The following is a 16,842-nucleotide window of genomic DNA, read 5'->3' as shown; positions in this document are numbered from 1 at the left end:
AGCTGTCCAGTTTTCCCAGCACCATTTATTGAAGAGGCTATTTTTGCCCCATTGTGTATTCTTGCCTGCTTTGTCAAAAATAAAGTGCAAGGGTTTATCTCTGGGCTCCCTGTCTTGTTCCTTTGGTCTATATTTCTTTTTCGTGTGTGTCAGTACCATACTGTCTCGATGACTGTAGCTTTGTAGTATTGTCTGAACTCAGTAAGGTTGATTCCACCAGCTCCAGTGTTCTTTCTCAAGACTCCTTTAACTGTTCAGGGTCTTTTGGGTTTTAACTGTTTTTGGTCTTTTGAATTGTGAAATTTTTTTGTTCTAGTTCTGTAAAAAATCCATTAGTAATTTGATAGGGATCACATTGAATCTGTAGATTGCATTTGGTAGTATAATCATTTTCAAAATATTGATTCTTCCTACCCAGGAACACGGAATATCTCTCCATCTGCTTATGTTATCTTTGATTTCTTTCATAAGTGTCCTATAGTCTTCTGTGTACAGTTCTTTTGCCTCCTTAGATAAGTTTATTCCTAGATATTTTATTCTTTTTGTTGCAATGGTGAATGGGATTGATTCCTTAATTTCTCTTTCTTATTTTTCATTGTTCGTATATAGGAATGTAAGTGATTTCTGTGTGTTGACCTTGTATCCCATGACTTTACTGAACTCACTGATTAGCTCTAGTAATTTTTTGATACCTTCTTTTGCTTTTTCTATGGATAGTATCATATGACCTGCAAACAGTGAGAGTTTTACTTCTTTTCCAATTTGGATTCCTTTTATTTGTTTTTCTTCTCTAAATGTCATAGCTAGGACTTCCAAAACTATGCTGAATAACAGTGTGAGAGTGGTCACTCTTGTCTCATTCCTGATCTTAGAGGAAATGCTTTTATTTTTTACCATTGAGAATAATGTTTGCTGTGGGCTTGTCATATATGGCCTTTACTATGTTGAGATGGTTCCTTCTATGTCCACTTTTTGAAGCATTTATATCATAAATGGGTGCTGAAGGTTTTTGCATCTATTGAGATGATCATATGACTTTTATCTTTCAGTTTAATATGGTCTATCATATTGATTGATTTGCATATATTGAAAAATCCTTGTATCCCTGGAATAAATCCCACTTGATCATGGTGTGTGAGCTTTTTAATGTGTTGTTGAATTCTGTTTCCTAAAATTTTGTTAAGGATTTTTGCATCTATGTTCATCAGTGATATTGACTTGTGATTTTCTTTTTTTGTGTTGTCTCTGCCTGTTTGGTATCAGGGTGATTGTGACCTTGTAGAATATGAACTAGTATAGATGTATGTTTACAAATACTTATTTAGTGGACTGTATATATTTTTCACTCATACTACTAGTCCAGTATCAAGTTATAGAAAGCACATAGGTAATTTTATTGATAATGAACACCTGAATTATATAGACATGACAATTATATTTCAGATGTCACTACTTAGAATTGGCATAAAAATTTAGAAAAATCAAATACATTCTGTTCTAATTTTGGAATGCTACAACTTGCACAATCAACCAAATGTCTCTTAAAGGTCTTTTGTATTTCTTTATAAACTTTAGAATTATGTTGTCAATTTCCACCAAAAAGTATAAAAAAACTTCTTGGGAGTTGGGTTGGGAGTGCATTGAACCTAAATATTGTAATCTGAGAAGAACTGAAATCTTTGTAATATTGGGTCACCACTACATTTTCTGGGTATAGCCCTTCATTAACTCAGAGTTTCTTTAATTTTTCTCATCAATATTTTATAGTTTGGTGTGTAAAAAATTTAGACATCTTTTGATAGATTTATTCTTGGACATTTGTAGTTCTTATACTTTTTTTTCATATGAATTAAATACTTTATTACCGCTGTTTCACAGAGGTTTAAACTGGGACCCAGAGAGAGTAACTTGTCAGAAATGCACATTTAGTAAATGGTAGTCAGGCCTTCCAGAGAGCAATTTGTGTTTTCGGCCATTACTTTGCACTGCCTCAGAGGTCTCACGTGTAAACATGATGCAGATAAAGTCTCAAAAAATATATTTTAAAAGTTGTCCATTTCTGTGAAGCTCAAGAAAATCCAATGTTTCTCTAAATGCCTAAATTGCTGCTTAAATCACAAGGTCCTTTTGGGGAATAAAAAGCATGCAATTTTTTAAAAACTAGGCTCCTCTTTCCATGGGATTCTCCAGGCAAGAATACTGGAGTGGGTTGCCATTTCCTTCTCCAGGGGATCTTCCCAATCCAGGGATTGAACCCAGGTCTCCCACATTGGAGGCAGACGCTTTAACCTCTGAGCCACCAGGGAAGCCCAAGAAGAAACCATATTGCAAATTAATTCTCAGATTGGAAGCAGACTCTGCTGGAAACAGAAGTGAGTGGAAGCTGTGTTTCCTTAGAGACCCAGTCACATCCAACTCAGCAGTGATCACATGACATGTAGCCACAGTGATGTGGCTACATCACTAAAATGAGGCTCAGCAAACGCTTGGTTTGGCTCGATCATCTTTGTAGCCCTGTGAGGTTGATGCCATTAGCAGTTCCTCATCATCATTCCCTGTCTCTACGTGAAGAAACTCAGGTTTACAGAGAGAGTTAATAGATGGTAAAGTAGGCTTCATTATGCTATTTTAAATAGCATTTCTTAAAAATTTCTGAATATAGAAATATAGTTGATTTTGCATATTTATCTTGTATCCAGAAACACTGCCTAACTCAATTACATTTCTAATATTTGATCTAGTTTTTTTAGACTTTTATGTATTTTCAATCATTTCATTTGTGAAAATAACAGTTTTATTTTTTCCTTTTCAATTCTTTTACATACTGTATCTTTTTCATATCTGAGCAGACTGTCAGGTAGGAGTGGAGTAAAAATGTTGAATAGAATGATAATAGTAGACCTTCTGATCTTTTTCTTGACCTCAAAGGGAAAGTTTTTATGCACCATTTCACCACTGAATATGACAATTTCATATATGTTTCTTATATATTTTTTATATATTTCTTTTATTCATATTTCACACACACATACATACTCTATCAGATTAAGCAGATGTCTTAGAAAAATTTGCTAAGAGGGTTTTAAAATGAGTGGTTGTTGGATTTTACCAAATGCTGTTCCTCTACCTACTGACGATCATACAATTTTTCTTCTTTATGCTGTTATTGTGATCAGTTACACTGATTGATTTTTTTTTAAAGACAACTGCATTGCTGGAATAAACTCAACTTGGTAATGATTTAGTATCCCTTTTTCCCTGGTGGCTCAGACAGTAAAGCATCTGCGTACAATGCGGGAGACCCGGGTTCAATCCCTGGGTTGGGAAGATCTCCTGGAGAAGGAAATGGCAACCCATTCCAGTATTCTTGCCTGGAAAATCCCAAGGACAGAGGAACCTTGTAGGCTATAGTCCATGGGGTTGCAAAGAGTTGGACACAACTGAGCAACCTCACTTTTTTAGATGTTGCTGGATTCAATCTGCTAATATTTTCCTTAAGATTTTTGCATCTATGTTCATAAAAAGAACTTTTTAATCTTTCTTATGACATCTTTGATGGTTTTTCCTTTTTGCCATACTTGCCTCAAAGGGGACTTCACTGGTGGAAGGGGACTTCCTTCAGTGATAAAGAATTTGCCTGCAATGCAGGAGACACAGGAGACATGAGATTGATCCCTGGGTCAGGAAGATCCCCTGGAGGAGAAAATGGCAACACACTCCAGTCCTCTTGCCTGGAAAAATCCCATGGACAGAGGAGCCTAGTGAGTAAACAGTTGGACACAACTGAGCAACTTAACACATACACACACATTGGCTTCAAAAACTTAGTCAAGGAGTGTTCCTTCTTTTTCTATTACATGGAAAAGTGTGGTAAGAATTCTTCTCCAATATTTGGTAGAATTCATCCATGAAGCTATCTGGCCCTGGACTATTCTTCTTGAAAAGGATATTTTTATGGGTTTCCCCAGGGAAAGAATAGAAAACCTAAGAATCATTCATTGTTCAGGGACTTCTGTGGGGGTAGAAATGAGAGAGAGATGGAAGTAATGGTGTATGGCATTTCAAATTATCTGACACTTTCCTAAAGACACTCTGCTCTTGTTTACCGATTGTCATGACACACATCTCTGAGCTGGCAGACCTGTGGGATAATGAGTCTCTGAGCATAGTTCTCAAGCTGCCTGATCCCATCTTCCCAATGACCCAGAGGCAAGTCTCTCAATGGTGCTGGGCAGAGAGCTGTGAGGGGCGGGGGAGGAGTAACGGGTTTAAGCAGACAGAGGCTCTTTGTTTGCTCTGCTTATGTAAATACTTATGTTGTAAATGAGGCAACATTTGGAAACAAATATTGGCTCAAAGGACTAATGCCTTCATGCCATCTCCTTTAGGTCAGCTACCTAACCTCCCCGCACGTACACACAAGTTCAGCTCTTTCAACAAGGAGGCTTGTTGAAATTTAAGACTTTTATTCAGCTTATGGTGGAAGATTCGGGTCAAGACTTAGATTCATCTGTAACTGGAAGCTCTCTCTCTCTCTCTCTTCTTCCTCCCTTCCCCCTTTCCTTCCTCCCTTCCTTTCTCTCTTTCTCCTCACCTTTTCTGGACAAATGAAGAGAAGATCAACATAGGAAAAAAGGAAAGAAGATCACTATAAAACAGAGAGGATCAATATTTTCTAAAAAAGGAGAGAAGATCAACATCAAGAAGGCAGCTGTGATCTAGAGAAGCCTGGGACTTAGGAGATTTGAGTTCAGGTCCCAGAGCTCTGTGAATGAGGAATTTCATTTTACTATGATGTCCACAGCTAAATGACAACCCACTCCAGTATTCTTGCCTGGAAAATCCCATGGACAGAGGATCCTGGCAGGCTATAGTCCATGGGGTTGCAAAGAGTCGGACACGACTAAGTGACTTCAATTTCAATTTCAAATCTTATCTCCTTAGGCAGTTGGTCAAGATCATAATGTCTTGCCTCAGGACAGTGCCTGGAATGTGGAACAGTTGAAAATATGATTCTTTCCTATCATCTGAACATGATAAGCCAATGTGTGCCTGAGATGCTGCAGTTGGGGCACTCAGATTTCTCCCAGAGACAAGCTCTTCTGCAGTAGAAAATGGGTCCGTGTGTCCGTGGAGAAATGGCAGGGCTGGAGGTTCTAGATCTGTCTCTCTCTGAGAGTCACCCCAAACAAACCTCTTGGCCTCTATGTTTGTCCCTGTTTGGTGGCAGAGGCAGTGTCCCTGGTGGTGGGTTCGCACACTCTGGAACCAGACAGCCTGATTTTGCACCTGGCTCGCCAGCTGACCTTGAACAAGCTATTAACCCCTCAGGACCTCAGTGTCTTCATCTCATCTCTAAAATGGCGAATCTAATGCACCTATCTTACAGAGCTAGGGTGAGGGCCCAGTGAATCTCTCAGCAAGTGTTAGTCATCATCAAACTGTAAAAGAGGGATGATGAGTTTCATGAGGCCAGAGTGTCTCTAGTAAAGAATTAAACACCAGAAGGGAAAGCAAGTGTCATGGGACAGGAACAAGTGTCATGGGCCACCAAGGACACAAAACACTGACTCTTTAACCTCTCACTTCCACACACCCCCTTACACATTATAGATGTGGGCACGGCCATACCACCAGGGTCACACACACGGACCATCACAGGCAGCTTCACCCCTTGCCTCCTAGAAGTGACAGACACAGGCCTCTATCCTGTCCACTTGAGCAAGAACCGAGGCCCACGTGAGAAAAGGACATGTGATCCTGTTCTCTGTGTCTTATCTGGCCCTTCTTCAGATTCCATGGGGCTGAATGTCTGAGGCTCAGATTCTGAGGGCTCCACTGAGGCAAGGCATGGGCTTGGCTGGCCTGAAGACAACTCTGCCTGGCCAGAATGCTCCCTCTGAGGGGCTCAGGCTAGGCGGTGGGGCTGTTCCCAGAGGAACTGAATCAGGAAAGGCTCACTTGTAAGTGTAGAAGGGGCCCAAGGGGGGGATCATGGTCCGTCTCTCCTCCACCGAGCTCCCCTGAGTTTGTGAAGCAGCTCAACATTTGACAGCTCTCCTTTCTGCTTCTGGGCAGACTCTGCAAGCTCACTGCAGGACCTGTAGAAGGCGTGAGCTGAGAGGGGCACCCTGACTTGCAGAGTCTCACCCAGCCACCCCTGCCCTTGACTCTCTCCCTCCATCTTTCTCTCTGTACCTCAAGGTGTCCGCATGAAGCCAGACCACCCCCTAATGCCTGATGCAGGGGGCAGCAGAAACACACCTCTCCTGGTAAGATGCTGGCTTTCCCAAGGCTGGAGCAGAGGCCCTCCCACCCTGAGGGCAGGGGCAGAAGAAGAGCAGCAGAGATTTGGAGAGCTGGGCTTGTCTTCTGTCCCCACTATAAACAGAAAGTTCCTGCTAATGCAGTGCTCTCTGTACTGGGGTGTGTGTGACCCCTTGCACATCAGACAATCTACTGAGGTGTTGGGAATTCATCTTAGCTTCAGGTAATATTTACACCTCCTGCAAAAGATAAATAAGTTAATATTCACTCCTGCTTCACATGAGGATTAGCACTAGCTCCCATCTGGAGTGCAGGCCAGACAGACGCACAGCATTGAGCGCCTTTGAGGTGTCCTGAGGAAAGAAGTGCAAAGTCTCACAAAGAGTGAGGTGGGGACGGGAATGCTGGAAGGTTGTGATTCCCTGACCTGTTCTTTACTTTTGATTTTTGTGACTCCACATTTTGCGGTTTGCATATGCCCAGTAAAATGGACGTACAGATGAAGTAATATGATTTAACTCATCAGATCTCATAAGATGCACAAGTGCCTTAGAAAGATTTCCACAAAGAAACTAGAAGATGATTCTGAAACCAAAAACATAAGTGGGTTAAAATGGCACTACTGACATATCTGCTAGGCCTGGTGTAAGTTAGTGTAAATAAAATCAATAACAATGACCATCTGATCAAGTTGGATAAGCAGCTTTCTTAAGTAACTTAAGAAAACCCTGAAATTATCTTAATGACCCCATGGAATATGGATTTACAACTAATATCAGGAACCTTGCTCTCCCCCTAAGTGTATATTTTGCTTTGAGATATTTTTCATTGTATATAAGGCAAATAGACATTTTTAAATGAATGTTTCATCTTTCCCATAGTTCAAATTTTTTCTATTCCTTTCATGATTGAAATAAACATGATGTTAGTTTTAAGTATATATATGGAATGTACAGCTTCACTATTTTTCCTGATAAGGATGGGTGATCAAAATGGTTTGGAGACCACTTTTTCGGAGGGAGCTAGGGATGAAACAGGGCACTGAGATCAGGCCACATCCTCTCCTGGATCCCTTTCTTTGTGTTCATGAGTCTCTTGTCCTGAGTGTCACAGAGTCTCAACCACACGCCTGCACAGCTTCTTGTGGGAGAGATGTTGTCTCCCCTGTGACTCTGTCCCTAGTCAAGGTGCTCAGCAGTCTGCATGAAGGCAAGGAAGGTTACCTGTCTAGGATCCTGTGCTCAGGAGGGTACCCAGGGATGAAAACTCTTCCTTGGGGTTTTAAGGGCCCAAACAGGAGCAGGGTTTCTGGATACACCTGGAAACAAGTGAAAAAGGATGAGCCTGTTGTCTTTGACTTGTGATCAGCTTATTCTTCTCTCACACACTCTCCCAGGAAGGTCTCTATCTGTCTTCCTCCTATTCTAGTCTGCCTTTGGGGTAGTCGGCTTCCCTCTTTTATGGAATGAGCATAGAGGTTGATTCAGGACCAGCTCTGGCTCCCCCGGATTCAGAAGCAGAGCCACCCCCCACACCAGCCGGCTGCAGCTCTGCTCCTGGTACAGAGCAAGCACAGATTAACAACGGGTTGATTTTTCTTTCATTCCCTTCCAATCAGCACTTTTTTGTTGGATTCCACCCACGGGTCTGTTCCAGAGGTCAGGAAATGATGTGATCAGCCTCGGCAAGGAATGAAGGGGGAGGGCTGAGGGGAAATTGGGCAAGCGGGCTGCGCAAACACAAGGGGTCAAGGATTGTGCTCGGCCAGCCCCGCGGGAGATATAGGGGCGCGGGGAGCAGGGAGGCGACGCAGAAGCCTTTCGGTCTGTGCTCTGCACTCCACGCGGGGAGGATGAGGCCCGCTGTCCGCGCTCTGTTAACCTGCGCGGTTCTGGGTGAGTGTGGCCGCTGGGAAGGCCCTCAATGTCGCCGGCCGTGGCCCCCCCTGCATTTCGGAGCCCTCTACACCCTGCCTGGGCTCCGCGCTGGAGCTGGAAGCCTGGGACCTTTCCTTCGCTTCTCCCCGCCGCACCCTTGCACCTGCTTCCGCACTGCCTCAGGGACAGCTCTGCGCCTGCGCGCACCTTCTGGTCCTGCTGGTGCCTCTGCCACATTTTCACTCTCTCCTGGGTTTCCCCTCGTATCCAGTAAATCTTGTGGTAGCGGAATACAGGAAATTAGAGCGCTCCCGTCCCGGTTTATCAAATCCCTTTGTTGCGGCCTCAGATAAGTCCAAACTGCTTAGGATGGCCATCAAGGCCTTCCCACAGCTGGTCCCGCCTCCACTGACACTCCGATGTCCCATGAGTGCCCTTGGTGCTGACCGTGCCACACTAATGAGACAGACACTAATGAAGGGTTCTGAGCATGGGATTTGAAGCCAGACTTTGAAGGGTGGTGCCGCTTGGCCTGGAAAGGTCCCATGGAAGTAAGTAAGGCCACAGATCCAGGCACTGGTGGAGGGCACCTTGCTGCACAGATCTGCCTGTCGCTGTTGGGCCCCCTTTGTCCTCTGACTTCTGCTAGCCACTCGTGGTGCCTTTATCTTACCTTTGGAGCCTTCTGTGTTAAGTTACTTGATTCTCTTGAAAAAAGTTAGCCCTTGAGACTCCACCCACCTCACTTACCTTTACCCTTCCCCCTCCCAACCTCAGAGGATCTCACAAGGCTGTGGAAGGGAAATGCATGACTGAGGACAAATGTCTGTCTTTGGGGCCTCAGGAGGGGTGGTTTGGTGAGGGTCTGGAGGAGTGGGTTTGGGGAAGTCTGCCACTGACCCCTTGTTGCCTGGTTCGATACCCCGCAGGTGGAGATGGGGTTAAGGGTGATTGGAGGAGTAAATTTCCTGTGGTCCACTCTTTTTCTATCCTGGAGAACCATTCCCTCCCCATCTCCTGCTTTGTGCATCATAGATATTTATCAGCTTTGAGTCAGCCCTGTGTTGTTGGTCCACAGAGTGGAGGTGACAGAGGGCTTTGGCGAGAGTGCCAAATACTCATATCATGGAGACAACACATCTGCAACCATGGGGATTGATTTTCACAGACAAGGCTGGCTTTAGCTTCTGCTAATGACAGTCCAAAGGCTTAATTGTGGAAATTGAAGGAGGGGTCATTGGAAACAGAGAAATATTGACTATGTGGAGTTTCTAGTTTTTCCTAGAACGGAGGATGATAGATGAGCATCTCATCAATCATTTACCCCTTTCTTCTGGCCAAGCGGATGGAAAACAACTCAGAATGTTATCTTTTTTTGTCACCTGGGCAGAGACCAAAGTCTGGAGACCTGATTTCTAGACCACTCAGCTATTAAGAGGCTAGGTAACCGTGGGTAAAGCATCAGTCTCTGAAAGATACTAATTAGGAGAAAATGTAATTCCTACCCTGCTGGCTTCCCAGAGTTATAGCATTGAACCAACAGCTTGATGTAACTAAAAATCCCCTGTGGATGTGGAAGTTTGTATTCCGTGGCAGGCCACATGTCATGAGGTGAACGAAGGAGGCTCAGAGAACACAGAGGAACAGGTTGTTGTCGCCAACTGAGAGCTAACAATCAAGCCAGCATCCCTCTGATCAGCACATGCTGGTCAGTGGGAAACTAAGAGGCCATTTGAATACCCGTCACTTGTCCCCAGACTCAGAAAGCAGTGGAACCTCTGCCCTTGTTGTTCATGGACAGGAGTGGGGTGAAGAGCAGAGAATGGAGAGGAAGTGGCCTCCATGACCCTCCAGAGGCTGCTGCTGTCCTTCCCACTGACACAGGGACCTGTGGCCTCTCTCCCCTAGGGCTGTGTCTGGCGGACCCCGAGAAAACTGTGAGATGGTGCACCATTTCAACTCATGAGGCTAATAAGTGTGCCAGTTTTCGTGAAAATATGCTTCGTATCTTTGAGAATGGTCCTTTTGTCTCCTGTGTGAAGAAAACCTCACACATGGATTGCATCAAGGCTATTTCGGTAAGTCACTGCCACCTAAAAGAGAGTGGAAGAAAATCCATACTTTCTCTTCCCTGTCATTTGAAATGATTCTGTACTCACAGGTAGGAGACTGATGTGTGAAACAGTCAGCCCCTAGTGCTAGTAAAATCATTTTAGACCTGAAAATAGAAGCAGTCATCTTTAATGGCTTAATGCAACATATAACATACTCTAAAAGAGGACTGTTTTTGACCCACTAAGTTCTCTGAACTCAGAGAAGAAATGCATGCTGTCAAAATGACCATGTAACACTATTTTGGGGGTTCTTGATGCATCACAAGAAGTAGACGAATGATACGCACAAGGAAGAGGAATACATTGTCATGGTTGGAGATGATAGCTGATCCTTTTGTTCTAGGTTTTCCAAAATACTTGTTCAGCATTGTTCCTGCTCATCTGAACTTGGGTCAGACCCTGTGCTGGGCAATGGGGCTGCAGTGGTGACTTTAAGCACACATGGTCCTGATTCTTGAGTAGCTTACAGTCCAGTCAGGAGAGAAGAAAAACATGCAAACAAGTAGACATGAAATTTCAAATTGTGTGATGTACAATGGAGGAAAAGAAACAGAACTTCCAGAGGAAACTTGCTCTGGTCTGGGTGACAATGATAATCTCCCTGAAAGGGAGCAGTGACTCTGAGACCCCAGGGATAAGTATGGGTGAGCCTGCCAAAAGCTACAGGTTGAGTATGTCGGGCAGTGAACCATAGCATGTGCAAAGGGCCTGAGACAGGGGAGAGTGGGGCTTGTTTGATTTTCTGTAGGGAAGCTAGGGTGACTGGAGCAGAGCAAGCAGGAGACTGGAAGGAGTGAGGGGCAGATGTAGACTCGGTCAGATGGAGCGTGATTAACTGAAGAAATCAGTGCTTTGGTATGAATAACTAGTCTGTTGTGTGTGTGTGTACTGAACCTCAGTCACCATCCAGTTACCATCCAGAGTTAATTATAACTCTTGATTTATGACTCACTTTCAGATTTGGTATATGCATACCCCTCTTTGTGTTAAAATACGTTAATAATATGAAACAATACTATCTACAAACCTACCAGAGTTTCTTAAAACTTCACCACTGCCAGTAGCTGAGTTCTAGGGCTACTGTGTGGCAGCATGGATTCTACAGGAACTTCATCACTTGGGGCACCCTCTAACCCTGCTTAGAACTATCCATGTGTTTCCCTATCCAGAGCAAACAGAATCCCAAAACTTTCTTGCTTTTTATTTAAAGACTTGTATAGGTATATATTGGGCTTCCCTGGTAGCTCTGAGGTTAAAGCGTCTTTCTCCAATGTGGGAGACCCTGGTTCAATCCCTGGGTTGGGAAGATCCCCTGGAGAAGGAAATAGCAACCCACTCCAGTATTCTTGCCTGGAGAATCCCATGGACGGAGGAGCCTGGTAGGCTACAGTCCACGGGGTTGCAAAGAGTTGGACACGACTGAGTGACTTCACTTTCACTTTCATAGGTATATATGGATGATTGCATAGTATTTCTTCTTAAAATATTTTATAAACATGTCATTACTATGTGTTGTCTTCTCATACTTGCTTTTTCCTCCTCAACGTTATACTAGGATTTCACCCATGTTGTTGAATACAGCTATTGTTCATTCATTTTCAGAGCTCTGCAAAAGTCCATTGTGTTAGTATACCACAATTTATTTTTTCTTTTCTGGTCATTACGCATTTGAATTGTTTTCTGTTTTCTGTTATTCTAATCAGGGTTAGAGGAATATTTTTATACAGATCTCCTGGTACACAAGTATTACTAGTTTCTCTGTAATATATATGTACAAACAGATTTTCTGTGCCATGGAATGTGTGAGTATTTGACTTCAAAAACACTGCCAAGTGTATTTGGGTTTTTAAGCAAATACAATGTGGTTATTCAAATTTCCACTGTCACCAGCCAAATATGAAAGAATAATTCATATAATTCTTGGTGATTTTGATATTTTATCATTACAAATTAATCACTGTCTCTGGCAGTGCTTTTTAACTAAAGTTTATTTCTCTGATATTAACATACTACATTAACTTTCTTTTAACTAGGATTGTCCTTCTATGTCTCTTTCCATTCCTTTATTTTCAACTTCCTGTGTGATTATCCTTCAGGTGTGTCTTATGAAAATGGTATATTGCTGGGGATTTTGTTTATTAATTAAATCTGGTAATCTCATTTATTTTCTGTGGTAAATTTAAACCATTAATAAATTCTTGCTTTCATTAATGATAAATTTGTACTTATTTCTGCCATATTACTTTTTGATTTCTCATAGTCCTCCTTTCCCTCAGATTTCTTATTTTTAAAAATTGAGTTTGCATATGTGTGTGTTCATTTGGATTGTGTTCCCTTTATTCCATCTTTCCCCCGTTGGAAGTAAATTTAAACAATTTGTTGATATTCTTTAATGACTTCCCTTAAATTTTTACTGTATAATTTTAGCTTAACAAAGTGTTAACAGTAAAATAATCTTAACCACCCCCCCCACCTCTTTCTGAAACAGAAAGAGAACTCTGGACTATATTGATATTTTATGTCTGTCTTTTCTTAACTAACCCTGGAATGTAGATACTTCATGTATTTCGTGACAGTATACATACATATTATATAACTAAGTATGTGTGTGTATACATGTATAAGTTTGTTCAGTTCAGTTCAGTCACTCAGTCGTGTCTGACTCTTTCCGACCCCATGGAGTGCAGCATGCCAGACATCCCTGTCCATCATCAACTCCCGGAGTTTACCCAAATGCATGTCCATTGAGTCAGTGATGCCATCCAGCCATCTCACCCTCTGTCATCCCCTTCTCTTCTCGCCTTCAGTCTCTCCCAGCATCAGGGTCTTTTCCAAGGAGTCAGTTCTTCACATCAGGTGGCCAAAGTATTGGAGTTTCAGCTTCAACATCAGTCCTCCCAGTGAACACTCAGGACTGATCTTTAGGATGGACTGGTTGGATCTCCTTGCAGTCCAAGGCACTCTCAAGAGTCTTCTCCAACACCACAGTTCAAAAGCATCAATTCTTCAGTGCTCAGTTTTCTTTATAGTCCAACTCTCACATCCATACATGACCACTAGAAAAACCATAGCCTTGACTAGACGGACCTTTGTTAGCAAAGTAATGTCTCTACTTTTTAACATGCTGTCTATGTTGGTCATAACTTTCCCTCCAAGGAGTAAGCGTCTTTTAATTTCATGGCTGCACTCACCATCTGCAGTGACTTGGAAGCCCCAAAACATAAAGTCTGACACTGTTTCCACTGTTTCCCATCTATTTGCCATGGAGTGATGGGACTGGATGCCATGATCTTCGTTTTCTGAATGTTGAGCTTTAAGCCAACTTTTTCACTCTCCTCTTTCACTTTCATCAAGAGGCTTTTTAGCTCCTCTTCACTTTCTGCCATAAAGGTGGTGTCATCTGCATATCTGAGGTGATTGATATTTCTGCTAGCAATCTTGATTCCAGCTTGTGCCTCTTCCAGCCCAGCGTTTCTCATGATGTACTCTGCATATAAGTTAAATAATCAGGATGACAATATACAGCCTTGACATACTCCTTTCCTGATTTGGAACCAGTCTGTTGTTCCATGTCCTGTTCTGACTGTTGCTTCCTGACCTGCATACAGGTTTCTCAAGAGGCAGATCAGGTGGTCAGGTATTCCCATCTCTTTCAGAATTTTCCACAGTTTGTTGTGATCCACACACAAAGGCTTTGGCATAGTCAATAAACCAGAAATAGAAGTTTTTCTGGAACTCTCTTGCTTTTTTGATGATCCAACAGATGTTGACAATTTGATCTCTGGTTCCTCTGCCTTTCCTAAATCCAGCTTGAACATCTGGAAGTTCATGGTTCACGTACTGTTGAAGCCTGCCTTGGTGAATTTTGAGCATTAGTTTACTAGCGTGTGAGATGAGTGCAATTGTGCAGTAGTTTGAACATTCTTTGGCATTGCCTTTCTTTGGGACTGGAGTGAAAGCTGACCTTTTCCAGTCCTGTGGCCACTGCTGAATTTTCCAAATTTGCTGGCATATTGAGTGCAACCCTTTCACAGCATCATCAGTGTAAGTTTGTATATGTGCCCAAAAGTTCAGATAGAGGAAGACACAGAGAGAGAGAAATTTGGATTTATCTGCATTTTTGCCATTTAATCCATTTACCATTTCTTCCTCTTTTTTTTTTAAGCTTTAAGAAAAATTTTGGCCATGGTGTGTGACTTGTGGGATCTCAGTTCCCCAACCAGGGATTGGGGCTTCCCTGGTGGCTCAGTGGTAAAGAATCTGCCTGCCAATTTAGGAGATGCGAGTTTGTTCTCTGAGTGGGGAAGATCCCCTGGAGAAGGAAATAGCAATCCATTCCAGTATTCTTTCCTGGAAAATTCCATGTACAGAGGAGCCTGGCAGGCTACAGTTCATGGGGTCGAAAAGAGTCAAACATGATTCAGCAATGAAAACAACTACAAAACCAGAGATGGAGTTCAGGCCATGGCGGTGAAAGGGCCAAATCCTAACCACCAGACCACCAGGGAGCTTGCTAGTATTCCTTCTTATGTTTCCAACCATCCTTCTGGGATGTTTGCTTTTGAAATGTGTTCTTTTGGGGATACTTTAGAGTCAATTTCTTGGTATTGAACTCTGTCCGTTGCTTGCTTGTTTTCTCTGCAAATGCTGGTCTCCCCTTTATTCTTGAATGGTAATTTTGCTGAATGTGTAGTTTTAGTTTGATGCTTTTACACTATTTAAAAATATTTCCACTGTTTCCTGACTTCCACTGTAGTCACTGAGAAGTCCGGTATCATCCTGTTGGTCCTTTAGTCATCTCACTGGTAACCTCGTGCCCTTGGTTGATGATGTTGCCTAGATTCGCCATGATGTTTCCAGTTGTGGGGATCTTGGTGCTTACCTTGCTTAGAGTATGTTGGATCTGTGGAATCATGCTTTTCAGGAGGTCTGGAAAAAGTGCTGCCTTCCTTCTGTTTCTTTCTTTTTTTAATTCTAAAATTCCAAGAAGACACATGTCAGGCTTTCTTTAATCTAGCTTCCATATCTTTTGATCCCTCTTTCATAGCTTCTGTCTCTGCACCTCTTTTTGGTACAGATGGGCATCAAATTCATCCAGGATGAATTATTCAGATATAACTTTCAGTTCCCTAATTCTCAATTTTAATCTGTCTTATCAGTTGCCTATTCATTCACTTTTCACATTTCAATGATTACACTTTTTGCTTCTAGAAATACGAGTTAATTTTTCTTTTTATTCCTGGTAATCTCCTTTTCTGTGCTTCTCTCTGTGATTATGGCCTTCACTTTGTGCATAAAGCCCATATATAGCTCTTCTCCATTGCTTCTGGCCATTCCAAACTCCGCAGTCCTTGAGGGCCTAAGTCTGCTGCCCCTGTCGATGCCCATGCATCGTGGCTTCCCTTCTTCTTCATTTGGTTATCTGCACTTGGGAAGTCATGCTTGATTTTAATCCTCCACCTTCCTGGGGGTTCAGGTTCCCTTCAGAATCCCTGTGGCCCTCGTGGAGTTAGGGCCACATGAGTTAGACCTTGGCTTCTTGATTTCTGAGCCCCTGAGGCCCCAGTGATTCCTGCCCAAGATACTGGTGTCTGAGCCAAGAAAGCCCCAACCTCACTGCTTTAAGAAAAGCTCTGTTTTTTACTCATTTATTTTTATTCTGTGGTGGGTGGGGTGGGTGAGGAAAGTCTCTGGAGGTTTCACCTACCTTTGGGATACCAAGAAAGCCATAAAGATTGCTTCATATAAGGAGTCTAGTTGTGAAATAAAAGAGTCTTTCACCAACATGCATGTTGCCATACAGGCATGTTCAGTTGCCATACATGGCACTGAAATGTACATGTAAAAATGGTTAAATGATAAACTTTATGTTACATTATCTTATTACAATAAAACAACAAAAAGAACTCCAACCATTGAAAGAAAAGTTTCAGCTAGACAAATATATATTTTGGCTTACATTATTATTCTATTTCATTTGTAAATACTATTTTCTTGTTATTTACCTATAACATGATGCAGATTGTGGAGTTATAGTTTCTCCTTTGTAATTTAATTCATAAGAACTATTTATTTATGGAGTACTAGCAAGGGATTCAAGAAAAGTCATTTTGATTAAAGATGTTTGAAGCAAGAAGAAAAGCAATAAAAATATGTTACGAAGTGTCTATATAAAGGTGGTGCATCTCATTTCGAGAGAAAATAAATTCTAGACCTAGTGGGAAGGTATTTATAATACTTCAAATGAAATGTTGGTTTAAAGAAGAGAATTAGTAAAAGCAAAAACTAAAAACAAAACAAAGCAAAACAAAACCCAGAAAGTAACAGTGTAATGGAAGAAATAAACCCACACTGCGTGGATTCAAATCCCAGCTATATGACTTACTATTTATGTGGGCTGGGGAGGTGATTTAAACTTTCTCTGCCTCTATTTTTTCATGTGTAAGATGGAGCTGAGTTGGACAATGATGTCTGAGTAGTTGATTAAATGAACCGTCAGCCATAATGGAACTAAACACTCATTAATGCTCATAATGAGCATTAAGCAGTCGGTTTAGAGTATAAGCATGAAGTTAAAGCCAGAG

At 42.2% G+C, this 16,842-nt stretch overlaps 1 protein-coding gene across 1 annotated transcript in view; it reads left to right on the top strand.

Moving 5' to 3' along the window:
* Positions 1-8,076: 8,076 nt before the first annotated feature.
* Positions 8,077-16,842, top strand: part of TF (serotransferrin) — an 85,525-nt gene continuing 76,759 nt past the window's right edge. The window contains 2 exon segments of the mRNA XM_042236939.2: positions 8,077-8,162; positions 10,053-10,222. Of these exon segments, the coding sequence (XP_042092873.1) occupies positions 8,120-8,162; positions 10,053-10,222 (213 nt within the window). The 5' untranslated portion in view covers positions 8,077-8,119.

This window comes from Ovis aries, chromosome 1, assembly GCF_016772045.2.
Source record: "Ovis aries strain OAR_USU_Benz2616 breed Rambouillet chromosome 1, ARS-UI_Ramb_v3.0, whole genome shotgun sequence".
Lineage (NCBI taxonomy): Eukaryota > Metazoa > Chordata > Mammalia > Artiodactyla > Bovidae > Ovis > Ovis aries.
This window is presented reverse-complemented; position numbering and strand designations above follow the sequence as displayed.